Below are 15,313 nucleotides of genomic sequence, written 5' to 3'. Positions count from 1 at the left end.
ACTGGCACCTCCCTACTTAGCTGACCTGCCTAAACCCTATGTACTGGCCCAGGCTATGGGTTCTCAGGTGCAGGACTACTTTGTGTCCCTCGGGTGAATAAAAAGTCTGCGGGTCACAGAGCTTTCTCATATTATGCCCTGTTCTGTGGAATGATCTCCCTGCCTCAATAAAACAGTCAGATTCTGTAGAGACTTTAAGTCCAGACTTAAGACATGCTTATTTTCCCTTTCGTATGGCTAGCATACTGGCATAGTATGTTACTATGCTTTTTACTCTTTTCAGTTCATTTTATTAGTAAACGGAGCAGGCCGCAGCCTCAACTTTATCTAAATTCTGGGGATTTTAGTGAAGCTCAGGGCTAGTGGCCGGCGATCACCTTAGTATTTCTTCTGTTTTTCTTGTTGCTTAATGCTGACAAATTATACTTTATTTGTTGTCTTACTGCAACCTGATTCTGTTTTTTCTCTATGTTTGAGGTGCAGCTCCATCCAGAGATGGCACTGGTGCCAACTTCTGCAACCCTCCTCTCCTGTGTATTCATTTTGCAATTTGTGTCTGTAGCATGGCCCAAGCAGAGGGTCACCCCTTTGAGTCTGGTCTGCTTGAGGTTTCTTCCTCAAATCATCAGAGGGAGTTTTTCCTTACCACTGTCACCGGTGTGCTTGCTCTGGGGGTTGGTAAAGTTAGAACTTACTTGTGTGAAGCGCCTTGAAGCAACTTTGTTGTGATTTGGCGCGATATAAATGAAATAAATTGAAACTGAAAATTTTTAATATTGCAGCCTATTGAAATTTGGCATCAAAATGTATTCATTTATTGACCTGAACCATCGGACTAGTATGGTCCCCTTTACATGTTGTCATGAGGTTTTGAGAACCACAGTGGACAAAAGTAATTTTTTTGTGTTATCCTTGGTCAAATTGTGTTATGTACATGTAATATAGCTAAATAAATACATGTAAATGTATATACTTTGCAAATGTTTATACTTAATCTGTATGTTAAAGTATAATTACAGAAACAATTATGCTGAAAACTGTCTTTCATGTTAGCATCATTTTTTTATTTGTTTTTTATTTGTTTCATTTATTTGTAAATTAACTAAATTTAATTGAATATTATATGTAATATTAATGTTGTTGTTGTTGTCCATTCAGCTGCTCCCGTTTTGTTCTGGATCGCCACAGCGGATACAGCCAGATCCGCATAGACATTTGGCACAAGTTTTACGCGGATGCCCTTCCTGACGCAACTCCAGTGTAACCTGGAGAAACACACAGCCGCTGGTGTTCCAAAGAGGTCTCCCATCCAAGTACTAACCAGGCCCCGCACTACTTAGCTTCTGAAGTCTGACGGGATCAGGCTTACACAGAGCATGTGGGGAAATTACAAAAATGACTTAATAAAGGTTATAAAATGATTTAATTTTTGTGTTGATCTGTATTCTGCAGTAATTTCAGTTTTACTGCCTGAATGCTTTGTCGTGAGAAATATCTCATAATTCAATTAGCGATTCAGTTAGAAATCTCACTTTCTTAAGTCTCAGTTTATCCCTTTTTAATTAGCCTCAGGCTTTTTGTTCACATCAGGTTTTCCATCCTGAGACATTCTGTAAGAGCAAATTCATAGAATGGAAATGCTTTTTCTCTCAATTTGGTGAGTCACATGACAGTCGCTTTGACATTGTATATTCTACTAATATAAGAATATACTGAAATATGATTAATTTCTCTATGATATACTCTATATTCCAGTGTAGTGTTTTCACTTTCACCCTGGTTGGCGTGGCTGTTTCATTTTATTTACATTATTTGAAATTTTTGAGGAGAATGCTCCATAAAAGTGGTGCCACAGGTGGGTTAAGAGCAGTCTTTAATATTAATATCTTTAATGTGATGCAAGTGTGATTATTTCCCATCTTTAACTTAACTTCATAATGAAATTAATTAAGGATCACAGTAGTATCTTGTGCCGTGGCAGACATAGCGTGTTTAAATATGTTTCTTTTTTGACAAACTGGTGGTATTATTTTCCATCTTGCTTCACAACATCTGAATTGGGACTAAATTCATTCAAGTCTATTATATAAATAGTCTGATTCTCTTCTGTATTTGTTTTGACAAATAGTGGCTGTACAAATGTGGGACTGAGTTTGAATAAATGTAATGGTACAGTAATAGCACAGAAAATGAAGATTTATAGTGAAAGTCTTTTGAAAACACTGATCATGCCCATCGATTTCTATTTATGTCTGGTTCTCAGATGCTAACCAAGATGGCGGCGCTCTGGCAACAGCCAGCGAATGAGCAGATTGTCTCGGTCCTCCATCTAGTGAATAAATAGAAATCGATGGTCTGTCTGTCCTGAAACCTTCAGCTGCAGTAGGCAGCGCAAGCAGTAAGTAGTTTTCCTGGTTGAAGAATACCTATCTCCCCTTCTCTATGTACATCTGGAGCTGCATCTGGACGGGCTTCCGAAGTAAAAATTTATGCCAGTTCTATATGCAAATCCATGCCAGATCCACTATGAAAACTCAAAGCAAATTAGGAAAAGCCAAAAGAAGAAACAGTTTTATTTCATGCAGATTGTATAGATTGATAATTTGCCTTATGTGCCTTATGTACCTGGAAAGGTACTCAAAGTGTGTGCTGACCAACTGGCTGGAGTTTTCACCTGCATCTTCAACCTGTCCCTGTCGCAGGCTACCATTCCACCCTGCCTCAAATCCTCCACCATTATTCCAGTCCAAAAGAAGTCAGCAGTGGAGAGCATAAATGACTACAGGCCTGTTGCACTTATGCCTGTGGTCATGAAGTGCTTCGAAAGACTGGTCTCTCAGTACATCAGAGCCTGTCTGCCACCCACTCTGGACCTCCAGCAGTTTGCCTCCAGGGCAAACTGCTCCACAGAGGACGCTATCACCACAGCTCTCCACACCGCGCTGAGCCATGTGGAGCACCAGGGGAGCTATGAGAGGATGCTCTTCCTGGACTTCAGCTCAGCCTTCAACCACATCATCCCAGAGATCCTGGTCCAGAAACTGACACATCTGGGCATCTCCACCCCCATCTGCCAGTGGATCAAGGACTTCCTCACAAACCGCCCACAGTCTGTGAAACTTGGCCCCCACCTTTCCTCCACCATCACACTCAGCACCGGTTCCCCTCAAGCCTGTGTACTGAGCCCCCTCCTGTTCACCCTTTACACGCACGACTGCTCTCCGACCCATCCCACAAACACCATCATAAAGTTTGCGGATGATACCACCGTGATTGGGCTCATCTCGGGGGGATGAGACCGACTACAGAGACGAGGTAAATCGACTTACAGCATGGTGTTGAGCTAACAACCTGTTGCTGAACACCACAAAAACAAAAGAAATAATCCTGCAGAGGGTGATCAAAACAGCCCAGGAGATCGCTGGTTGCTCTCTGCCCAGCCTGGAAGACATTGCCAGCTCTCGCTACCTCAGCAGAGCTGCCAGCATCAGCAAAGACACATCCCACCCCAGCAACCACCTGTTTGACCTACTACCCTCCGGCTGACGGTATAGGTCAATCAAAACTAGGACAAACAAACTCAGGGACAGCTTTCTCCCCAGAGCGATCGCTGCTCTGAACAAAAACAAATCACTCTAACCCACACCTTCAAGTTTCTTGTGCAATATCTGTAAACCATGTGCAATATTCCCGTGCAATATGATTCCACAGTTGTATATAATTCTCGTTTTACATTACTTAGTCCACATTTTATTTTATTTTATTTTACCTCATGTTTATATTAGTTGTACATATAATAATTTAGTTAAATTTCACTATCTTTTATTTGGCTAAAAATTACTCACACCACGGAAAGCACATTTTTTTAGTTGCACTCAAATCTCGTTGTAATGCAAATTACAATGACAATAAAGGCGATTCTGATTCTGATTCTGAATTAGGTGTCTGGATAGCATTAGAACTTAGTCTCCATTGTGTTCTCCTGTGAGACCGACTTCCCACAGATACTGATGGCTTGAAACTCTGATGAGATTTCCAGCAACGTTTTTCCTTTAGTTTCGGGCACGATCAGGAAGGCATAAAGCGATGCCAGGAGACATGTACAAGAGAACAGGACAAAGCTGTAGGAGTCCAGTGCTTCCTGCGGGAGAAAAAATCATGGCCACATTATTAGGTACACCTCTCGGTACTTTGACAACTGCCTTAATTCTTTGTGGCACAGATATTGAACAAAATGCTGAAGACATTGTAGCATTGGTCCATATTGTGGTCCTCATGTTAGACAAGCACAACGCCATTACACCAGCAGGCTGAATTGTTCATAATGTGTAAACCTGAACAAGTTTGCAGAACTATTAAAAAAAAGTTTATACACTCAAAATAACAGGTTAAATGAATTCATTTTCTCTGATCTCTATTAGAGCTGTCACGGTTAGTTGACTAGTCACGATTACGTCCACTATCAAAATAGTCGGGGACGAATTTAATAATCGTCATCGTTTATTTTTTAAGCTTTGTTTTTCCTCTCATAACTGCTACTGTATCTTACGCTGCATTTCTGTCCTTGGTGCACATGCACAGTCATGGTAATCTGGGTCAGCCGTGATGTCACCGGAAAAGTTATCACCAAAAAATATTATGGCTTGCCGGCAACGAAGCTCAAAAGTTTGGGAGCATTTTAACGAAATTAAACAGCAAAATGTGCAGTGCAAAATCTGCAAGGCAGAACTTTCCTTCCACGGCTGTACAACGGTGATGTAAGAGCATCTGAGAAGAAAAAATGTTGGGCTGATTCTGACAAAGCGAGAGTCGTCTCTGTAATCTAACTGGCTAGTTAGCCGCTAACATTAACATTGATAGTGAGCTACGTACTTAGCTGTAAACATTAACATTAAATGATGCCAATTTCATTAGCCTTAGCACACGTTATGCGTTTGCTGTAACCTCAGCGATGTCATGTTTGAATAGGAAATGTGATAATGCTAATGTTTCATTATGCTACTTTACAGTGTTAAAAATACATTCCTCTTTAATGAACAACTTTGTTACCAACAAGTAAAAGTTGAATGAACTATCATATTAATTGTCTTTATTTTTAGTCAGCACATATCTTAATTCAAGCTTGAAGCTAATGATGGTTATATAAGAGCAGCTGCATGCTGGTGCGATAAGGTGCAATTTACGTATGATCCGATTAGTTGACTAATCGCAAAAATAATCAGTGACTAGTCGATTATAAAAATAATTGTTTGTGGCAGCCCTAATCTCTATATAGGCAGAGTCAAGAATCCAGGTGTGAATACATAACTAAAATTTGTGATTTGTTTTATACATGTTGCACTCGTCATCACTTACGATAAGGAAGGGGAACATCAGGCCCAACGTCGCAGTCATGAGCCAGCGCTGGAGCCCTGTGATGACAAATGCTGCCACTCGATTTGACTGAATGAACAGCTCATGGTTGAGAGCAGGAGTAGTCACCCCTGGGTGATCCACAGAGTCACTGTCATTTACAGTTGCATATTTAATAATAATAATAATAATAATGTATTCTGCTGCTGTTACAGTCCGTGTGTAAAGTAGGTGTTTCATGTAACATGAAATGCTTTTCTCATTGTGTAACTGTGCAGACGTACAGTGTGAAACACATACCAGGTCCTCCAGAGAAGAAGATGATGATGAGGACGAACAAGCCAATAGAAATGTATGAAAGCCAGTCGGTGGAATCCTGGACATGAATACATATTAAATGTGTTAACTGTTATCTACATATATTTGTTGTCTGTCTCTGGCCTTTATTTTTTGTTTGTAAAACACTTTCATTTTGTCAGTGACAAGCAGATATTTAAGGGGAAATTCAACATTTTTCAACCTTTTAGAAGTTTTGCAGTTAATGTTTTAAAAAGGCGCAAAGAAACAATAAATTATGACTCATTATTAACCCAAATCCCTGTCAGACTGGACAACCCCCATAAATGTTGAATCTCCACAGAACGCTTCTGGACCTCCAACATCAGGGCTCTGATTAAGAAGGCTCAGCAGCGACTATAATTCCTGCATGTCCTCAGGAAGAACAACCAGGACACGAAGCTGCTGCTGGTTTTCTATCACTCCTCGATGGACAACATATTGACATACTGCCTGGGTGTGTGGTACGTGGACTCCACAGCCAAAAACAGGTAGGCGGGGCAGAGGGTCATAAAAACTGCCCAAAAGACACATCCTGCTGCCGGAGGAGAACCAAGGCCATCACATATATATATATATATATATATATATATATATATATATATATATATATATATATATATATATATATATATATATACACAAATCCAAAAGAACAGAAACATACCAATAATATGAATGTTATATAAACAAGCCTGTGAGTCCGAAAGGGTGTGGGCAGAAGCAAAGCTTATCAACGCCCACCCCTGCTAGAATGAGTCCAACAATTATAACAGTCATAACAACATATACACAAATTCACAACACACTACATATCAACACAGACATACACTTCAATATTCAATTACATTTCAAATCATGTATAAGTATGTTATGTATAAAGCGCCAAATCACAGCAAACTTGGCCCAAGTCACTCCATATTAACCCTGCCGACCCCCAGAGCAAGCACTAGGCAACTGTGGTGAGGAAAAACTCCCTCTTAGGAAGAAACCTCAAGCAGACCAGGCTCTAGGGGGTGACCCTCTGCTTGGGCCGTGCATATATACCTGTATACGTACATACATACACACACATTATATACATATATACACTTATACACACACATATACACACTCACATATATACCTATATACATACCCACTAACACATAAATAAATATACACTACATATATATACACATACATACATTTATACTTACACATACATATACATACACCTACACATATACACATATATATACACGCACACATATACATACATACACACACACACGTATACATATATACACATACATACTACATATATGCATATACATATATACACACACATATACACGTACATATACATACATATTGACTGATTGATCATTTATTTTGAGTTTTACAAAATAAGCATTTCTTTGACATCTACATTTACCCACATTGGGTTGAAAAGAACAGGAGATACAAACATACATGCATACATACCCGCGCACTTAACCCGAAAAGGGGTGGGATGAAGACGAACTTATTTAATTCCACCCCCAAATACCCATACGTTATTACGACTACCGAGTGTGACCAATATTCCTTTTTTATTACTATGTAATTGATATCATATATTAGTGATGAGTATCTATAATAATAATAATAATAATAATAATGATAAAACAATTCCCACCATAATAGACAGTAATAATGACAATAATTATTGTCAATCAAAAAATATATATATTTTTTTATTTCTATTATTATTATTACTACCATTTTTTTAAATTGCTATTGATATTGCTGGTGTCATTCCTTAAGCCATTTTCATATGTCAATAAATTCCCCACATTTACTCAGAAAATGACTATTTAAAAGTACTATTCTTGTGTGTGTCGATGGTAATTCTGTCTCTCTCTCTCTCTATATATATATATATATATATATATATATATATATATATATATACACACATCATACATGCGAACATACATACACAAAATACACACATCACCTATACACACATGTATACACATAATACATATACATATATACAATTATGCTACATTCATTTTATTTTATTAATTTAATTACCTTAACTTTTTTATTAATTTATCATTATTATTATTATTATTTTCTTTTTTTTTTCCCCTTCCCCTCCTTCCCCATTTGTCATGTGTGTGGTGCATTAAAAGATGCAAAGTATTTTGTAAACCTGCTGCCAGAGAGGGGTCGCCCCCTGACACAGGTCCACCCTTTGCTGAATGTCCTAGGCTCTGCATTAAAAGACAAGGTTTTGGAGTCTGCTGGCAGAAGGGGGAGACCTTTGAGCAACAGACCCCCACTTGCCGACCCTGATCTGGTGATAATGATGTAAGTGATGTAAGAGGGGGAAACGAGGAGGAAAGAAAAGGAAAAGTCTTTTTATGTATCAATAAACTTACATATGCACATATTTATATAAATGTAAACATAAATATACATATATGTATATATACATACATACACACCCACATATACATACATATATATACGCATACATAAATACATACATACATATACATGTTTCCCCCTCTCTCTAAGTTATTACCATCATCACCATACTTCTATTTGACTAGCATTTCAACTACAGGATCATGATGTATAAAAATAATACTTTTGACCACGGTTACGACACCGGCAATAACAGGTATTATGCAAATATGTTAACATCTATTATATTAACAAACATATAGTAAGATTTTATTATCATTATTATCATTTTTTTTATATAATATAGTTTACAATTATGGATATGATATATATAATTAAATTGATGTACAGGATAATTCCAGGTATTTTATGAAAGTTTGTGTGTCCTAGCGAGACCCCTTCTATTGCTGACAAGGCAAAAAAGCAAAGGTAAATTAACTAGAAATAAATTAAAAAGGCATGACGATCACGCACCTCTCTCCTCATTCATGTATTTCAACAGAACCATTTCTTTGTATCTTTTTTTGAATTGATGGATGTTAGGACATCGCTTGAACTGAGGTGCCAAACTATTCCACAGCTTAATGCCAAACACGGACACACAGAAACTTTTCCTGGTAGTTCTCACTGCCTTGACTTTAAAGTTACCACATCCCCTCAAGTTATAGCTTCCTTCTCTCTGGGTGAAGAGACTCAGAATATTACTGGGTAATGAGTTTTTACTGGCTTTATATAATAATTGTGCAGTGTGAAAATTAACCAGATCTGGCATTTTCAACAATTTGGATTGCAAAAATAGACTATTTGTGTGATCAAGATATCCTACCTTATAGATGATTCTTATTGCCTGCTTTTGGATTATACAGAGGGGATGTAGCAAACTTTCGTAATTGTTACCCCAGATTTCTATACAATATGTTAAGTAAGGAGAGATTAAAGAACAATACAATAAATATAACGCATTATGATCCAGAAAATATTTTGCTTTGTACATAATAGAGACATTCTTGGAAACTTTTTTTATGTATGTGGCTGATATGAGACTTCCAGCTTAATTTACTATCGATGGTTATCCCTAAAAATTTGACTTCTGACACTTTATCTATTTCGACACCGTCTATATTTATTGGTAAATTAGAATTGACATTATGATTTCCAAAAAACATGACTTTAGTCTTTTTTATATTTAGGGATAATTTATTAATATTCAACCAAGTTTTCAGCTTAATTAATTCACTATTTACCACATTAATAAGTTTGCTATAGTTATCACTGGAATAGAATATATTGGTATCATCTGCAAATAATAATAATTTTAATAATTGTGACACATTAAATATGTCATTTATATAAAGATTAAAAAAATGTGGACCCAGTATGGATCCCTGTGGGACCCCACAAGGGATGCCCAAACACCCAGATTTAAATGCACCCATCTGCACAAACTGATGTCTCTCTGTTTGAATCCAGTTCCAAGCCACTCCCCTGATACCATATCTTTCCAATTTATTGAGTAGAATTGAGTGATTAAGTGTGTCAAACGCTTTCTTTAAATCAATGAATATTCCAACTATATAGTTTTTACTATCTAAGGTGTTTGTAATCTCTTCTATTGCTTCAATTATTGCAAGTGAAGTTGACCTACCAGACCTAAACCCATATTGACATTCGTTAATTATGTTATATTTTTCTATAAAGGATCCTAACCTGTTGTTAAAAAGCTTTTCTAAAATTTTGGAAAATTGTGGAAGTAGAGAGACCGGTCTGTAGTTTGTGAAGATATGTTTATTTCCATTTTTGTATAGTGGAATAACTTTTGCCATCTTCATTTTGATCGGGAATGTCCCAGTTTGAAATGACAAGTTACATATATGAGTCAGGGGTTTTGATATGCTTTTGATTATTGTTTTTACTAGCTTCATATCTATGTCATAACAGTCAGTTGATTTTTTATTTTTACATTTATTAACAATATCTATTATTTCGGCTTCACTAACACTGGAGAGAAACATTGTGTTTGGATTGAGTTTTATGAGTGATTCCTGCTCCTTGTTACAACCATCGGGAATTTTTGCTGCCAAGTCAGGTCCATTATTAACAAAGAAGTTATTAAAACCATTAACTATGTTATACATATTATAGATGTCCTTGTTATTATCAATAAAATAATTTGGATAAGAATTACCTCTTACCTTATTTTTGATTATAGTGTTAAGAATTTCCCAGATTCTCTTGGTGTCATTTTTATTATTATTTAATAGATTGGTATAATATAATTTCTTGCTGGCTCTGATTATATTAGTTAGTTTGTTTTTATATAATTTATATCTATGTTCAGATTCTTTTTTCCTTAGTGTAACAAATTGTCTGTATAATGTATTCTTCTTTTTACAAGCATTTTGTAGACCTTTTGTTAACCATGGACTTTTGGCGACAGTACTGTTTTTGTTGACTTGGCGTATTGGACAGTTTATCTCATATAATGAATTGAAAATGTCTAGAAATTTATTGAAGGCACAATCCACATCATTCTCCCTATACACAGTGCGCCAGTCCTGTTTTGTTAAGTCATTATTGAGGTGATCTATTGCTTTTTGGGTTCTTACTCATTTAAATACAGAGTATTGGGGTTTTACCTGAAAATTATAATTGGAGTCATACACAGTGAACACAGGAAGATGGTCAGTTATGTCACAAATCAATAAACCACTTATATTTTTAGTTTCTATGTTGTTTGTGAAGATGTTATCTATTAGAGTTGCACTATTCAATGTAATTCTGCTTGGCCTGGTGATAACTGGGTATAAGCTCACGCTGTACATTGTGTTTATAAATTCGTCAGTTGATGTGTGCCTATTGGGGTTTATTAAATCAATGTTATAATCTCCACATATAAATATTTTTTTGTTATTTATTGATGAAAACATTCTGTCTACCCAGTTTGTAAATGTAGCCATATTTGAGCCTGGCGCCCTATATAAACAACTTATAATAATGTTTTTCTTGTTTCCATTATACATTTCTATTGATATACATTCTAACACATCTTTTATTGTTAACGTCATACTTTCTATTACCTTAAATTTAATATTTTTCCGCACATATATAGCAACACCCCCACCTCCTTGTGGAGGTGTTGCTATATATGTGCGGAACAATTTATAGCAATTTATTAAAAACAATTTATTAAAAAAGAAAAACAAGATGTCTTGTTTTTCTTTTTTGTGATGTACAGGAGCTCTGTGGGAGCACCCCCAATTTTGTTGTCCCCTGGTACAATGACACTGGAGACTATTCTATTCTGTTCAAGGTCCTTAAACCCCAACTTTGTCCCAGTGTGTCGTGTAGTGTGTCTTGCATGGCAACACCCTGATATCAGTGTGTGTGTGTGAATATGAGGCATCATTGTAAAAGACGTTAACCATGAAAGCGGTATAGAAATGCAGTTCATTTACTTTGTGTTTTAAAAGGTTTTGGGGTGTCCTAATACACAAATAATGAATGTTTATGAGTTCAATGGTATGAATTTCATGAGGTGAAAGATGGAATGTTCCATTCAACAAGGCAAAGCCAAGTTGAATGTAACATTCCAGCTTTCACCGAATTAAATATGTGTTCCATTGGAAGAATGAGAAAACATTCATTATTTGTTTTACACAATGGCTAAAACAGATCCTTGTCATTTCATATTTTATTAATTTATAAACAACAGAAATGGGACTTTCATTTTGGTGTTTGTCACTGGTGCTTTGACACCAACAGTTCAACAAAAACTTTAAATGAATCCAAAATTGTTCTCAGTCAACTTGGAAAAACAGTCTGACGATCTAGTCCATGATGTCGTGCACTGACTTTGCGTACTTCCAAAAAAAAAAAAAAAAAAAAAGATTTTGTGTACTTCTTCAGTCCAGCGAAAAATCACGTCAGAGATTTGACCAGCTTATTATCCTAACTTCATCCTAACTGCTCTTCATGCCTCCAGACAGCTTACAGCGTTGTGGATTTGTTTTTTTGTGCTAAGGCCCGGCCGCACTGGGGAGAGGCTTAATTGTGCATGAATTGAGTATACAAATTACAGCCGTTTGTTGTCGGCCACAACAAAATTGGTCAAAAATGACAAATGTCCCAGTAAGCCACTCAGGGTTGTGAGACTGTGTGTTTTTTTTGTTTGTTTTTTTCAAAAAGAGAGAGTTCAGCGTGAGTTGCGGCTGTAACAGCAACTCTTCCTTTTGTTGGTGTTAAATACAAGTCCTGAAAGAGAACCGAGGTCCACGGCTGACGTCTCTGCAGCTGGGGATTTACACTATGTTGTTGGATGGCAGCAGCTATTATGTCTTTGGGGATCCATACCTACATCTATACATCTCCACAGCTGGACTGGCACTGACTGGCAGGTATGTCGATTTCTTATTCATTGCCAATCTGTATGCATTCGCTACAGCTTATTTTAGTCCATGATGTGGACATGATAGGCATGCAATATATCCGTTTTACACACTGTCCCAGTCCGCTGCCAAGCCGCAAATCCCCGTCAGTTGCGGATATCAGTGGATAATGGCGGATATACAGCGCATAGCTTCACTATGTATTGAGTAGGTAAGGCGGATGTCATCCGCAACCACAATTTTGTGCAGCTCAAAAATCCTGGTAACGGAAAAACATGCCTCTGCGGATAATTGCGGACATGTGCAGATGTCGGCCGACTCATACAAACATGTTTCATGGATATTGCGGATGTTTAGCGAATATGAGCCAATTTTGTGTGCAAACCATACACAAATCTTCCTGAACGCCAGTGGGACCGGGCCTTTAGAAGAATTAGCACCATCAGGTAGCTCCTTCAAATCATCATCCATCAGCAAAAGAAACTCTGCCATTTTTGGCGAAATAGTAGCGGCAGTGCTCGCAGCGTGCAATGGTACAAAATGTATGGAACCAAATTTGCATGGTAAATGGAACCAAGTTGCACGCTAAATGCTACGCAACACAAATGGGACGAATAATCCATGTCACGTGACATACAAAGTACCAATCAAATGACAAGGATCCACTCAGCTGTTATATAAAAGCAGATATTTAAGGGGAAATTTTACATTCTTTAATCTGAGCTGTCTTTTTTTGTTCACCTCTGCCAACGAAGTTTGGCGAAGGTTATGTTTTGACCCCTGTTTGTTTGTTTGTTCGTCTGTTTGCTGCTGAACAGCCTGTAACACACAATTTGCCATATATCATTATGAAATTTTTACAGAGGATTCATATCCTGATAGGCAAGAACTGATTCGATTTTCAAGGTCATAGGTCAAAGTCAGGAAAAATCTTGGAAAAATCCCCAGATCTTATCCTCTATATCTTTTAACATTGAATTAATTTTTAAATATTCATAACTTTGACAAAAAGATGAAATTTCTTTCCTATTTGAGAGCCTTATGTAGGATAGTATCCTTTACCGATTGGCTTTATTCTGGTTTTAATGCACATGTTCAGGGTATTATGGGTCTCGTCTGTCCTTGTCTTCTGCTACCCTCTGGTGTTCATTCCTAGTTTTGGTGTATCATATTTCTGGCTTTGGTTTCATGGTTTATAGCAATTTGTTCTTTCCTGTGTTTAGTCCTTTATATATGATTTCCCTGTGTTCTTGGTTCTTATGCTCTGTTTTCTCTGTGTTACAGTGCATCCAGAAAGTATTGACAGCGCCTCACTTTTCCATATTTTGTCATGTTACAGCCTTATTCCAAAATGCATGAAATTATTTTTCCCTCAAAATTCTACTCACAACACCCCATAATGACAACATGAGAAAGGTTTTTTTTTTTAAGTTTTGCAAATTTATTAAAAAATTTAAACAAAGAATTTAAACAAATTTAAACAAATCGTACAAAGACCAATGACCCTAAAGGCACACAGCCAAGATATCAAAGGAGTGGCTTCAGGACAACTCTGTGAATGTCCTTGAGTGGCCCAGCCAGAACCCAGACCTGAATCCAGTTGAACATCTCTGGAGAGATCTGAAATGGCTGTGCACTGATGCTCCCCATCCAACCTGATGGAGCTTGAGAGGTGTTGCAAAGAGGAATGGGCAAAACTGCCCAAAGATAGGTGCACCAAGCTTGTGGCATCATATTCAGGAAGACTTGAGGCTGTAATTTTGGTGTTGTAAGTAAATCCATAACAGAAAAATGAGAGTGACTGAGGCACTTTTGATTGAGATATATAATGCAAAATGTACACCAAATTGGCTTTTCAATGTCCACAAAATCCACAATCCGGATCAGATTGGGATCAAACTTTGTCAGGCGATAGTGAGTGCCAGTCTGCACCTTGCTTTCAAATATGAGAGTGGTTGAGCCATGTTTGATTGAGATATAATGTAATATACATTAAATGGGCTTTTCAATATGAAACTTAAATGGCCACAAAATCTGTAATCTGAATCAAGTTCCGATCAAACTTTGCCATCCTACATAACGTTGTCAAATATGAAAGAAATTTAATCTTTTTTGACAGAGTTATGAATTTTTGAAACGTCTTTTCAATGTTAAAGATAGAGATTTTTCCTGACTTTGACCTTTGACATATGAACTAGGTCATATGACAGATGACAGTTCTTGCCTATCAGGATATAAATCATCAGTAAACATTGTGGGCTCCAGGCTGTTCACAAACAAACAAACAGGTGAAAACATAACCTCCTCCAACTTGGAGGAGGTTATGTTTCTGCCCCATACCATCATGTTGAGGATTGCTTTGAGTGGATCCCAGAGCCCATGTGAATGTTGAGAAGAGTTTCCAGAGGATCCAAGAGCCTGAGAAGAGCCGACTCCTATAAGTGGATGATCATATCCTGGAAGGACAATAATATTAATAAGACGCAGCTCCTGAACATTATTCTGCAAATCTGTGAGTGTGCTGTCCACACTTTTATTCCTGTTTTTCCTCCTCCGTGGTGCCACTCTAGCCTCTTTTTTTTGTATTATTGTGTTATTATTTATTTATTATTATGTTATTAATTTTTTAATTATATTTATTACTATTTACAGAGCCGTACCTTCTGTGGCTGCAGTCTGTGATATTTCCACAGCCTCTTTTCACATAATAGCAGCATAAAAGCAGGCCACAGCCATCCTGAGCACTTTATTCACAAATCTGTCATTTCAACAACACGAGTGCCACTTGACATCTGTGAAAG

At 37.2% G+C, this 15,313-nt stretch overlaps 1 protein-coding gene across 1 annotated transcript in view; it reads right to left on the bottom strand.

The window, feature by feature from the left end:
• Nucleotides 1-3,955: 3,955 nt before the first annotated feature.
• Nucleotides 3,956-15,313, bottom strand: part of slc2a9l1 (solute carrier family 2 member 9, like 1) — a 69,227-nt gene continuing 57,869 nt past the window's right edge. Inside the window, 3 exon segments of the mRNA XM_034167710.1 lie at nucleotides 3,956-4,141; nucleotides 5,356-5,483; nucleotides 5,653-5,728. Coding sequence (XP_034023601.1) covers nucleotides 3,956-4,141; nucleotides 5,356-5,483; nucleotides 5,653-5,728 — 390 coding nt within the window.

This window comes from Thalassophryne amazonica, chromosome 3, assembly GCF_902500255.1.
Source record: "Thalassophryne amazonica chromosome 3, fThaAma1.1, whole genome shotgun sequence".
Lineage (NCBI taxonomy): Eukaryota > Metazoa > Chordata > Actinopteri > Batrachoidiformes > Batrachoididae > Thalassophryne > Thalassophryne amazonica.
Note: the sequence above shows the minus strand (reverse complement) of the source record. Positions and strands in the feature narration are given on the sequence as shown.